This window comes from Penaeus japonicus, unplaced genomic scaffold (assembly GCF_977035675.1).
Source record: "Penaeus japonicus unplaced genomic scaffold, GWHDUDI00000001_assembly GWHDUDI00000027, whole genome shotgun sequence".
In the NCBI taxonomy this organism is placed as follows: Eukaryota; Metazoa; Arthropoda; class Malacostraca; order Decapoda; family Penaeidae; genus Penaeus; species Penaeus japonicus.
Window position 1 is genome coordinate 17,051,506 of NW_028234429.1, and position 14,567 is coordinate 17,066,072.

General features: G+C 35.5%; 1 protein-coding gene and 1 long non-coding RNA gene across 3 annotated transcripts in view; one reads left to right on the forward strand and one right to left on the reverse strand.

Annotated features, from left to right (window-relative positions):
• LOC122246636 (uncharacterized) overlaps positions 1-2,169 on the forward strand; it is a 24,651-nt gene extending 22,482 nt beyond the window's left edge. For both annotated transcript variants that reach the window (XM_043005318.2, XM_043005317.2), the window contains exon 6: positions 239-2,169. In XM_043005318.2, the coding sequence (XP_042861252.2) occupies positions 239-269 (31 nt within the window). In that variant the 3' untranslated portion in view covers positions 270-2,169. The remainder of the gene's footprint in view (positions 1-238) is intronic.
• Positions 2,170-10,005: 7,836 nt separating this feature from the next.
• On the reverse strand, positions 10,006-14,286 carry LOC147468611 (uncharacterized). Its single transcript, XR_015192374.1, has 2 exons — positions 10,210-14,286; positions 10,006-10,085 (listed from the first exon to the last, which is right to left on the reverse strand). It is a non-coding gene; the product is annotated as an uncharacterized LOC147468611 (long non-coding RNA).
• Positions 14,287-14,567: the final 281 nt, after the last annotated feature.

Below are 14,567 nucleotides of genomic sequence, written 5' to 3' on the forward strand. Positions count from 1 at the left end.
CTGAAATGGGTAAATTACATCCCTTATGCTGTGGGAACTATTCAGTTTGATTTATACCCTTTTATTCATCAGTCAGAATGAACTTAGTTCACTGAAAGCTTGCTTGAGATTTCTTAGAAGTTGGTGTAAAGAGAGTAATGAGATGTAATAATTTTGTATTTGTTATTATTTGATATAAATTTTTTATTTTTTTTAGATGTTTTAGTCTCACATTTAAAACAGTTTATTTACTCAACAGGCTGGATCCAAAGGATGGACATGAGTTTTAAGGAACAACTGCAAGAAATGCGAATATTCAGGTCTGACTGTGTTCTTGGATGGGGAGGACATTACAATGTGGTTCATGCTGTACATTTTATCTTCTGTATATTTGTTTTATATTTGTGTTTTTGTCTTCATTTTTTTCTTCCTCTTAACTCTTCTCTTGTCTTTTTTTTTCTTCTTCTTCTTCTTCTTCTTTCTTTCTTGTCATTTTTTTGTTGCTTAAAAAAAAGAAGTGAAAAATTGTAATTTTTTTGTATGTGCTTTATTTTAATTGTATAACTCAGTAATATGTTCATTATATATATATATGTATATATATTATATATATATATATACATACGTATATATATGTACATATACGTACATATCTATCTATCTATATATATATATTATATTTATGTGTGTGTATTTTGTAAGATTGCATTTAAATAGAATCAATTTTTAACTAATGAAAAAAAAAGCATTGTGATTTTGGCTCAGAAATCAGAATGTAATTATATCTTTTGAATAACTTGCAAAACACTCTTCTGTGGTGATAAAATGGCATTTAAACCCACTATATACAAAACATATTTATTGGAAGATGCGACCAGTAAAATATGTTTTGTGTATAGTAGGCTTATCTGCCATTTCTTGAATAATAACAAACAACTCATTAAGATAAGAACAGAGCATTTAAGATTTCTAGTTTACCCTGACGTGCAATTTATTACCATTGTTATTATTATTATTATTATTATTATTATTATTATTAATATCATTATTGTTATTATTATTGTTATTATTGTTATTATTATTGTTATTTATATTATTATTGTTATTATTATGATTATTATTATTATTATTATTATTATTATTTTTATGATTATTATTGTTTTTGATATTATTATTATTATAATTATTATTACTATTATTATTATTACTATTATTATTAATATAATTATTATTAATAATATTATTATTGATTTTATCATTGTTATTGATAATATGATCATGATAATGGTTGTTTTTATTATACTGTTATTATTATTACTATTATTGTTATTATTAAAGATATAATAATGATAATAACAATAGTAATAATAATAATAATTATTATTATTGATATTATTTTTATTATTATTATTATTGATATTTTCTTTTTATTATTATTATTATATATATTTTATTATTATTATTATTATTATTATTAATATTTCATTACTATTATTATTGAGAATTTTTATTATTATTATTATTATTTATATTATTTTATTATTATTTATGATTGATATTTTGATTTTGATTGAAGTTCTTATTGATATTATGATAATAATATAAATAATTATAATGATAATAATAATAATACTATCAAATTATAATATTGTCTGTAATCATACTAATATCATCAATAATAATAATAATGATAATATCAATAATAATAAGGATAATATTATCAATAATGATTATAGTATTACAATTATTATTGTCGTTGATATTATCATCATCATCATCATCATCATCATCATCATCATTATTATTATTATAATTGGTATTATCTGTATTATCATTATTATTGATATAATCGTTATTATCCATATCATTAATAATGATATTATAATCATTATTATCCATATTATTATTAATATTGGTATTATAATAATTATTATTGATATCATAGTTGTTATTATTCGTATTATTGTTATTATTGATACTATTCTTATGATATAGAGAGTATTGTTTTGCCGTTCTTTTGTATTTTACATTTAATATCAACTCCTTTACATCAGGTGTGTTGAAATTTAAAAGGTTGTCATCTATTATAATTGATTTTTACTGTACAGTTGTCTCAAGAGGTTCATATATTCCCTGTTTTTCCTGTCAGCATTGGCATCATTGCAGCAAAATAATAAAACTTTAAATAAATGGGCATTTGCACTGTATTGACACATGTTAATGGAGGATATGTATGCCAACATCATACTGGCTAAAATATTACTTTAACCCCTTCACTACGGGCAGTAGAAAACGCCCCCCACACCGTATCCGAGCTGCCAGCGCGGATACGGTGGGAGGCCTCACTCAGATAACTAAAGAAAACGATTGAAATAGTATGGTAAACTAATCATGGTAAGTTATATTTTTACATAATGTTCCATAAATAAATAATAAAATGATTGCTAGCAGGGCGCATCGGTGCCTCCCCTGGTATAAGCGGATCCCACTCTTATGTAATAATAATGAAAGTTAAGTAATCCATCGTATCATATCCGACCGCTATTCTGAAAGATCTTGTACAGTATCTCGAGGACGCAGTATATGCATCCTTGTGTCGAAGGGGTTAAAGATAGTGATCAAAATCTCACTAGAACATGGGATTCTAAGGCTTTTGAGGCAATTGTGCGGCCGTTATATCCCCCACACCCCTCGTCGTCTGGCCCTCCTCCTGGGTGTTAATGAGGGGGTGGTAACCTTTGTTTATAGTTTTCATTGAGTGTTTTTAGAAGACATAATGGGAAGGATTGAGAGTTCTTAACCCATTGTGGATGGGGGGGATAAATTCACTTGCCCAGGCTCCAGGATGGGTTTTGTATCAGAGCAAGGTAGTGTTATGCAACAAACTTTGAATTCCTCACTCTTTCAGTCACTCATTTGTAAAACTAAGAGCCATGCTATTGTTTAATTTTTATGTTTTTTTTATTGTGTTTAAAGACATATATGTCAAATAACAGACTCTATCAATGCTGCAGTTGACTGAAATTGTATGGGATCCATATAGGCTCTTTTTTTTTTTATACTCAGGTCATAGAAGTATTGCCGTTTTATGGGAGTATAAAAAGCAACTATTAATTTTATTTTATTTACTGTTATTAAAGAATATGAAATATATAACCATCTATAATGAAGACAATATGAAGAGGTGGGGAAGAGAAAGGAAACCTATGCTTATGATTGTGTGTGCCATAGTAAAAGGCATCCCTACTGGCACGGGCACATTTTAAACCGCGTCCACACGAGTGGGCCTGATCGGCGAGCATGCCTTGACGGGCAAACAATCAAATTGCCCCGAGTGCCCATCGAGCGAAATCACTAATGCTGTCTCTCATGTTTGTGTCCTTTTTCATTATGTACGGCTCCACCTTTGCTAGTAAGACATAGAAAGTGCTTATGCTCATTCTTATATAATTTCTGAGGTCTATTTCATGACCATCTTGTAGTTCATGAAGTCTTGTTGTGTTACTTCCATATATATGTCTTTTCTTGAGCCAATCTTTACACCATGTTTGTTTCTTTTTCTTGTTTTTCTTAAGACACAAAGCAATTATCAAGGTGCACAATATCTTCTTTACAATGCTAGGCGCTATGCTTATCGTACTGCACTCCACACACTACTGGCATCGTCAGGCATGCCCGGCTATTCATCAACTCGGTCATGTGGACAACATTCAAGGGCAGGCCAGGCAGAATTTGCCCGCCAATCGCGCTGCCCACCGATCAGGCCTGTTCGTGTAGACGAGGCTTTAGACACTGGGCATGGTTTGAGTCACCTTCCTCTTCTTGTTGTGCCTGCACATCCTTCATCGGCTGGCCAACTTGCTGTGTACCATCGCTCTATAAAGATAGTGCTTCTTAGAGACAGTGGATGAGTGCCATTCAAGGCTGTCTCTCCTGTTGGTGCTAGGAGAAAGTGGTGCTGTCTAGGTTTTGGATATTAGGTTTGCTTAATTTAACGGTAATTATAATAATTATGATTGCAATTGTCATCATCACTCCTTACTCAAAGCACAATAAAACAGTACAACGATTCAAAATCCCTGAACGTCTTGCTACATCATGACGCCTGTCATGTATGTCTTGACACCCGTCCGCAGTGGGTAAATAGTAGATTTAATTTTTATGAAAATTTTACTGTGAGGAGTGGATTATCAGTTGATAAAGAACAGCTCTGGTTTTATGAAGGGGGGAAACACATCTTGAGATTTGTTAGTTATTGATATTATAGTTATTAATTTGCTTTTGTTGATATTACTGATATTATTACTAGTTTTTGTTATCATTATGACTGTAAATGTTTGTATTCATTGTTGATTTTATTATACTTATTTTTTGTGATCATATTCATTCCCATTTTTCACACCAAGCCAAGAATGCATAGATAGGTGACTATTTTACCATTTTAGCTGAAAAATTGTATGTCTTACAGACTACCATAATGTTTACATATGGCTGGCATCAGATGTGTTATAATTTTATCGTACAATTCAATTTCTGTCAAGGTTTGTGTCCTCTGCCTGTGTAAAAAGTGCTCATTATACTTATGGTTAATGAATTTTTCATTTTATTCCAGATGGTGAAATGTATATTGTGTTGTTTGACTGCCATATTTTATTTCCACTTTGGAAATATTTCCATGTGTATACTTAGTGTTGATTTGTTAAATTAGCATAAAAAATGTTTGTTTGTCATTTGTCTGATTTTCTGATACGCCTAGAGCAACTAAGTATAAAATTAATTTATGTTCTTTGAAATTTATATCTTTATTGAATTTTATCTGGTTACATCGGCTTGTAGATGTGCAAGTTCATGATTATAGATCTATGCTGCTTTTGTTTGTAATTCAATGACAATCCATAAATCTGAGATATTGGATAATGAGACATATGATTGTTGGATGTAATTATCTGTATATAGATTTCTGCTTTTAATTCTACATGCATAACTTCACGAACTTATAAGTTTATACATCCATGAAGTTTGTGGATTTCTTTTTGTTTATTGAGCTACAGATGTGATAAAATTGATATATATCTCAAGGATATGATAATTAGCTATAATGAATTTAGCTGAAGTAATCTTAATCTTAACTTGAAATACTGACTATATATTTTTTTTACTCTTGAGATAATAAATTATGAAATTTCTTTTGTTTTTACGACCTCCCTTACATTATAGTGTTTTATTCAAGGAATTATTCCTAGCTCCTTTCACAAGAGTATCAGGGGACTCTTAATCCACAGTATTGAGCATAAAACGGGTAAAGAGTGGCAGCAGCACAAGCAGCCCTTAATAAACTAGGACCCGCTCAAAAAAAAAAAAAAAAAAATGCCTTTCACCAAGGTTTTCAGTAAAACTAAAATTGTAGGATCACATAAGGTCACCACGTGCTACCCATGTCTAGAAATCCCACATAATTTCTAAATTAAAAAAAAAAGGGTTAAACCAGAAGGGAATTTTAAACAAAAATGGTTTGAGGCTAATGAAGGATTGTTCTTCAAATAGAAGAATTTCTAAAATCAGAATCCTCTCGTGACATGGTGAAAGTCTTCCTACATGAAAATGAGCACAAAGCTTCAGTCTAATGAGCAGAAAACTTCAGAGTATTTATCCTAAAAAATGCTCACTGCCACAGAAGTAAAATAGACGAATTTGATATAATGATTAACCAAAATGCTATAGATATTGCAGTGATTACAGAAATATAGCTTCAAATCGAGGAGAGAGAGAAACCAGGAAAGAAAGGAGAGGGAAAAAAAGAGAAAAAAAAAAAAATTGAAGAGTGCCAACAATATTACAAAATGTGAGAGCAGAAAAGACATTCTAATTATTGCTGATCTTGAAGCATTAAGGCTCAGGCCAGGTAACTGAATTTAGTGGGTTTTCAATCAGCAGGATGTATTTTCCCACACAGGACACCCACCCAAGAAATCTTCAGTGCACACAATCAAAAATACTTTCTTACAACCAGAGAATAAGAGTCCCCTTTTCATACTAGGCGACATAGGTTAAAGTACTGGACAAATTTCTCACAAGCAAATGACATTTGTGGAATGAACATCAACCCACACAACCATAGAGCAAAACTTCTATAGGAAACTACCCTGATTAAAAGAATTGCGAGGTGTGATTATAGCTAATACATGATTGGTTCGAAATTCTAACCCGAAACTGCAAAAACTCCCAAAATGTTATTAATCTTAAAAACTAATATGGGATCAGGTTGACAAATGTTTTCATAAAAAAAAAAAAAAACAACACTAACAGGATGTGTCACCAAGGAGATCAAAGCTCTTACTCTAGGATTTTTTTTCTTCATGAAACCAAAAATGCAACCAAGTATCAAGCAAAAATGTAAAACATGAAAAAGATACGAAAAATGGAATTGTCATAAATAGAAGCATCAGTGAATGAATTTAAGGTTTATCAACATTTGAAACAGATAAGTAAATCTACTTGCACATGTGGAATCCCGCAAATCAAGACAAAACTTCTTTCCAGGACTCGCTGCCCCCTTGCCCCTTGAGAGATATTTTCATCACTTCATATCTATGACAAAGCAAACTGCTGCAGTTCAGTCCACAAAACCAGCCTAGCCAGTTCTCTCAACAAGAGAGAAAGAGAGAGAGAAAGAGAAAGAGAGAGAGAGAGAGAGAGAGAGAGAGAGAGAGAGAGAGAGAGAGAGAGAGAGAAAGAGAAAGAGAAGAGAGAGAAAGAGAGAGAGAGAGTGAGTGAGAAAAGAGAGAGAGAGAGAGTGAGTGAGAAAAGAGAAAGAGAGAGAGTGAGTGAGAAAAGAGAAAGAGAGAGAGTGAGTGAGAAAAGAGAGAGAGAGAGAGAGAGAGAGAGAGAGAGAGAGAGAGAGAAGAGAGAGAGAGAGAGAGAGAGAGAGAGAGAGAGAAGAGAGAGAGAGAAGAGAGAGAGAAGAGAGAGAGAGAGAGAGAGAGAGAGAGAGAAGAGAAGAGAGAGAGAGAGAGAAGAGAGAGAGAGAGAGAGAGAGAGAGAGAGAGAGAGAGAGAGAGAGAGAGAGAGAGAGAGAGAGAGAGAGAGAGAGAGAGAGAGAGAGAGAGAGAGAGAGAGAGAGAGAAGAGAGAGAGAGAGAGAAAAGAGAGACAGGCAGACAGAGAGAGAAAAGAGAGACAGGCAGACAGAGAGAGAAAAGAGAGACAGGCAGACAGAGAGAGAAAAGAGAGACAGACAGACAGAGAGAGAAAAGAGAGATAGGCAGACAGAGAGAGAAAAGAGAGACAGGCAGACAGAGAAAAGAGACAGAGAGACAGAGAGAAAGAGAGAGAGAGAGAGAGAGAGAAGGGAGAGAAAAGAGAAAAGAGAGAGAGAAAACAAGAAATGGAGAAATGGAAAAAAAGAGAAATGGAGAAATGGAAAAAAAGAGAAATGGAGAAATGTAGAAAAAAAGAGAAATGGAGAAAAAAGAGAAATGAAGAAAAAAAGAGAAATGGATAAATGGAGAAAAAAGAGAAATGGAGAACAAAAGAGAAATGGAGAAATGGATAAATGGAGAAAAAAAAGAGAAATGGAGAAAAGAGAAATGGGGAAAGCAAGAGAAATGGAGAAAACAAGAGAAATGGAGAAAACAAGAGAAATGGAGAAAAAAGAGAAATGCAGAAAACAAGAGAAATGGAGGAAATAAGAGAAATGGAGGAAATAAGAGAAATGGAGAAAATAAGAGAAATGGAGAAAATAAGAGAAATGGAGAAAATAAGAGAAATGGAGGAAATAAGAGAAATGGAGAAAATAAGAGAAATGGAGAAAATAAGAGAAATGGAGAAAATAAGAGAAATGGAGAAAATAAGAGAAATGGAGAAAAAATAGAGAGGGGGAGGGAGTGTATAAAAGAATATGCATACACTGTATACGTATGTGAATGTACATTTACACAGTATATGCACATAAATGTACGTGTACACAGTATATGCACGTAAATGTAAGTGTACACAGTATATGCACGTAAATGTATGTGTACACAGTATATGCACGTAAATGTATGTGTACACAGTATATGCACGTAAATGTACGTGTACACAGTATATGCACGTAAATGTACATGTACACATTATATGTATGTAAATGTATGTGTACACAGTATATGCATGTAAATGTACGTGTACACAGTATATGCACGTAAATGTACATGTACACATCATATGCACGTAAATGTACATGTACACATCATATGCACGTAAATGTACATGTACACATCATATGCACGTAAATGTACATGTACACATCATATGCATGTAAATGTACGTGTACACAGTATGTGTACGTGTACTCAGTATATGTACGTGTACACAGTATATGTACGTGTACACAGTATATGCATGTAAATGTACGTGTACACAGTATATGCACGTAAATGTATGTGTACACAGTATATGCACGTAAATGTACATGTACACATAATATGTATGTAAATGTATGTGTACACAGTATATGCATGTAAATGTACGTGTACACAGTATATGCACGTAAATGTACGTGTACACAGTATATGCACGTAAATGTACGTGTACACAGTATATGCACGTAAATGTACGTGTACACAGTATATGCACGTAAATGTACGTGTACACAGTATATGCACGTAAATGTACGTGTACACAGTATATGCACGTAAATGTACGTGTACACAGTATATGTACGTAAATGTACGTGTACACAGTATATGTATGTAAATGTACGTGTACACAGTATATGCATGTAAATGTACGTGTACACAGTATATGCACGTAAATATACGTGTACACAGTATATGCATGTAAATGTACGTGTACACAGTATATGCACGTAAATATACGTGTACACAGTATATGCACGTAAATATACGTGTACACAGTATATGCACGTAAATGTACGTGTACACAGTATATGTACGTAAATGTACGTGTACACAGTATATGTATGTAAATGTACGTGTACACAGTATATGCACGTAAATGTACGTGTACACAGTATATGCACGTAAATATACGTACCCACAGTTTATGTACGTACCCACAGTATATGCACCTACCCACAGTATATGTACGTACCCAGAGTATATGTACGTACCCAGAGTATATGTACGTACCCAGAGTATATGTACGTACCCAGAGTATATGTACGTACCCACAGTATATGTATGTACCCACAGTATATGTACGTACCCACAGTATATGTATGTACCCACAGTATATGTACGTACCCACAGTATATGTATGTATACACAATATATGTATGTATACATAATATATGTATGTATACCCAGTATATGTATGTATACCCAGTATATGTACGTAAATGTACGTATATATATATATATATATATATAGACGTATAAATAGCTTTTGTTCTTTAGCTATGATATCAGTTGTTCCAGAAAATGGTGCATAACGGAACCCAAACTAAGTAAAATAAAAATGATCAAAAGAAACATCATGCTTTTGTTCCTTTTAGATTACGTTTGTATTCCACTCAAAGTATTCACATATGCATAGACGTCCTTATTTTCAACTTTGCTGCAATCACCGTCGTTATAATTCACTGTTTATTACCGTGTTCTTATGATTTATTTGCACTTTAATTTATTTATATTAATTGTATTTACAACCAAACACCGGTAGAACAAAAAACACAAATTAATTAATTCATAATAAGCACATTCAGTTGGACACTTCAAAAATAATAACGTAGAAATAAATGCATACATATATGGCAATACATCAGAGCAACTTGTAAAAAAAAAAAAAAAAAAAAAAAAAAAAAAAAGCGTAACCACAACCAGGTTCCGGAAACCACCTACCAACCACAGTCACCAGCTTGCCTTACCTCGTCCAAGGTCGTTTTTTCTCCCTATACCTCCCCCCCCCTTTAAGAGCCGAAAAATACTGAAACCCGAATCTTGATCAAATCCTAAAGTCTTGTTGCACAAGTTTCGAGACCTGCCAGGCCGTTGGGGTCTGGAATTAACAGTGTGAGGTCATCTATGGATATCATGCATGGGGTTAACGGTCATGCACAGGTCGATGGTCGAGTGGGCGTTCAGGGGTCAGCCGTGTAATACCTCCCTCCTTAAAAAGACGTTTTAAAACAATTATACATCTTATATTATGATGCATGATATAGAGCATATCAGTCAGGGCACTTAATTTAATCATTCCATAGAATCTATGATAAAACTCAACGATACATTACCATTACTTGAAGTACAGAAACCTTCCCAGGGAGACAGATTCTTTCTCTCTCTCTTTTTCTTTCGGCTGCTCCCATTTTGGGGTCGCCACAGCGGATCATCGTTCTCCAACGCGCTCGGTCTTTTGCGCATTCCTCAGTCACACCTACTACTTCCATGTCTTCCTTTATAGCATCTCTTTGGTCTCCCTCTCTTCCTCCTTCCGGGTACCTCCATATCCAGCATCCTCCTCCCCACATAATCTTCATCCCTCCTCCTCATATGCACAAACCACCTCAGCCTTGCTTCCCGTGCCTTTTCCCCAAATTGCCGCACATATGTTGTCCCTCTATATTTATTTTGGATTTTATCTACCATCGTCACACCCAGGGAAAATCTTAACATTTTTAGTTCACTTGCTTCCATCTCTGCTTCCTGCCTCTTTGTCATTGGAATGGTTTCTATTCCGTACAGCATGGCAAGAACTACTGTTTTATAAAATTTTCCCTTTAGTTCTTGCAGACACCCTCCTATCACATATTACTACTGCAGTCTTCCTCCATCCATTCCGGTCCGCTTGCACTCTCTTCTTTATTTCCCTACCGCAGTCTCCATCACTTTGTACTGTTGATCCTAATTACCTGAATTCCTATACCTTTGCCACCTGCCCCCTTGTAGCCTTATTGACTCCTCACCACCTCCATTCAGACATATGTACTCAGTCTTGGTCCTGCTCACTTTCGCAGCCGTATTCTACAGTAAGTCCCTAAGCGCGCCGTGTACATGACATGAACATGCCGCGTTTGTTATTCTAGAAACGCAGTTTCGTGGCAAAAGCGAGGCAAAAGCGTGGAAAGTATTGGAACAATCGTGGAAACTCCGTGACAAGGGGGTAGGCTTGTCACGATAGTTACACGGGTGAAAAAATATTGTATTTTTACTGCACTTTTTCTTACCAATACTTCATATGAGCATACTACGTTTGGAAAATAACATCTATATTGGACATATTAGGCATCATTGTCCTAGACTTGGATTACAAACCCTTTTAGGAAAACATGGATCCTCTGCTGATTTTGAGTTTGTTTACCTTCTGGCGGACTTTTCGAAGGAGAGTGAAGTTAAATGAATGGTAAAAGTAGTCAGGAACGTAAGGTTAAAGTATATAATTATATGAAATATGTATATATTAAATCAATATGTATGATATATTAAAGATACGCATATATGTACAGTATATACTGAGACAAAATAAGGAAGATCTATTCATAAACACGATCCCTCTCATCCCGTTTGTTTTGATCGAGCGTAGAGTGAATTACCAATGGCGCGGTCGTGAAATGGTTGTTAATTCTTTGACTAGGAACAAGTACAACGACTGATTCATACCAAAATTGTACTATCTTTTGTTAATGCTACTTATGATTGTAGTTTCTCTTATGAATTTGTCGTTTGGACAGTGCCATTCATCTGAAACATGTTAACTTTGGAACGGTTGGTAAACCTGAAGCAGCTCAGAGCCGATCCCTGGTGAAGTCCCACCCCAACCCCAAAACCTGTCATTCCAGCTGCGCACCTTACTCTTGTTATGCTATCTTCATACATGTCCTTCACCACCCTCACATACCTTTGATACTTCCGAGCTCCTCATACAATACCATAGCTCTTCTCTCGGAACCCGATCGTAAGCTTTTTCTAAATAAATAGTCACACAATGCAACTCCCTCTGTCCTTCCCTGTACTTTTCCATCAACATCCTAAGAGCAAAAATTGCATCTATTGTGCTTCTCCCTGGCATGAAATCAAACTGTTCTTCACTGATCCTCACAACTCTTCGTATTTTCACCTCTACAACTCTTTCCCATATCTTCATTGCATGGCACAATAGATTTATCCCTCTATAGTTACATCTCCCTTGTTCTTAATTTTTGCCCCCCTTTCATCTTCCCCAAGGCCTTCCTCGCCTCTTCTCTGCTGATCCTTGGTACTTCCAGATTTAGTTCCTCCACCTCTTCTAACCCTCTTTCCCTTTAATTTTCAATGTTCATGAGGTCCTCAAAGTATTCTTTCCATCTGTGTAATATATTTTCTTCCCTCGTCAGTATATTTCCGTCTGCATCCCTATTTCCCTCTGTCTAGCTAGTCTGTATAGGTCTTTCTCTCCTTCCCTTGTATCTAACTTCTCATATAACTGTTCATATATATTTTCCTTCCCTCTTTATTATCCTACATAACTCTTTGTATTCCTGATGACTTTCTTCATCCCCAAGTCTGTCCCAGTTCTGTTTTGCCAGTTTATTTCTCTTTATACTATCTTGCACTTCCTCATTCCACCACCAGGTTTCCTTGTATTTTCTTCTTCCTGGTGTCAACCCAAGTACACATTTGGCTTTTTCAGCCAATGTTTCTGAGATTTCCTCCAACTTGATCATCTCCCTCCCTGCAAAGACTTGGGTCACTTCCTGTACAAATGCTGTACTGTACTCCTCCTCCTTTAGTTTCCACCATTTGATCCTAGGTTCTGCCCTCATTTTCTTGGTTGCCTTCACTTTCAGATTTAGCTTCCCAACTAACACTCTATGCAGTCTTGTTACTCTCTCCCCGGGAACGACCTTACAATCACTAAACTCTCTAAAGTTACATCTACATAGTATAAAGACTATCTGCGTACCCCTACCTGCACTCTTGTATGTAACTCTGTGCTCTTCCCTCTTATTAAAATATGTATTCACCAGTGCCATCTCCATCCTTTTTGCCTACTCAATCATCTGCCCCTCTGCATTCCTCTCTCTCACAACATATTTGCCTATCACCTCCTCATCCCCATTATTTCTTCTCCAATATGGCCATTGAAGTCTACTCCAATAATAACTCTCTCCTCTCTGGGGATATTCTGTATCATTTCTTCCACTTCACTCCAGAGCTCCTCCTTTTCCTCCATCTCGCACCCAACCTGTGGGGCATATGCACTGATCACATTTATTTTGATTCCTTCTACATCCATCTTCAGGTTCATTGCTCTATCTGATACCCTCTTCACTTCCAGTATGCTGTTGATATACTTTTCCTTAACTATTACCTTAATACCGTTTCTTCTTCCATTTATCCCATGATAGAACAACTTAAAACCTCAGCCAATCAGCCTCGCTTTACTGCCCCGCCATTTAGTTTCCTGTACACAGAGAATATCTATCTTCCTCCTCTCCATCATGTCGACCAGTTCTCTCCCTTTACCAGTCATGATGCCAACATTTAAGGACCCAACTCTGATCTCTGCTTTTCTGACCTTCCTTCTATCATGCTTCCTCTGTACACGTTCGCCACCTCTTCTCCTCCTCCTCCCAACAGTCACGCACTGTTCACCAGCCCTACTGGGACATAGAGCCGTAGGCAGTCGTCGTTAACCCGGGCTGCGACCGATCCGGTATGGTGCTCTCATTTGTGATCCGCGTAGAAGTATTGGTCAGAGTTTTACGCCAGATACCATTCCTGACGCAACCCTCCCCATTTATCCGGGTTTGGGACCGGCACCAAGTTGCACTGGCTTGTGTCCCCAGTGGCTGGGTTAGGGAGATAGAGAAGATTACCGTATGCAAAATAAAAATATAGATATGGAAACAAAATATAGAGCTTGTTAAATAAACTTAGTGTCAAAGCATCAGCCAATGCATTTTCTTTTTCCCTTATGTGGTTAACATTAAGGTTATATTTTTGAAGTTCTAAACTCAACCTTAGAATTATTTGGTTCTTGCAACTAATTTTAGATATAATTGTTAAAGGATTATTGTCCACATAAATCTTTACAGCTTCCTTAGTAGGATATGAATAAATTTCAAAGTTTCTCAAAGCTAAAATTAAAGCAAGCGTCTCTTTCTCTATGGCAAATAAATTTCTTTGATGTTTCTCAAAGTCAGGCGAGATTAATCATGATAATAAATTAAGAACAGGTGAAGATATCAACATGGCTTTGTCTTAAATGCATTGTCACATGAATCTGACCAAGTGAACCTTTCTTTAACAAGTCGTTAATGGAGCAACAATACCCCCCCCCAAAAAAAAAAAAAAAAAAAGTCATCACAAACCTCCTGTAGTAGTGAGCCATCACCTCTCTTGGATTTTTGGCAGTGGATATTTGTCAATGGCATCAGTCTTGTTACTGAAGGGCTTGGCCTGTCCTTGATCAACAGGATATCCCAGGGAAATGATACGTGCATGAGCGAAATCACTCTTGACGAGGTTTTACCGTTAGGTTAGGCTGCAGTGAGCCTTTCAAACAGCGCCTGCAGCCTCTCCAGATGCTCCACCCAGGTTTCACTATATGACACCATATCATCCAGGTAAGCTTTACATCCACCTAGTCCTGAAATTAGACCATTAATTA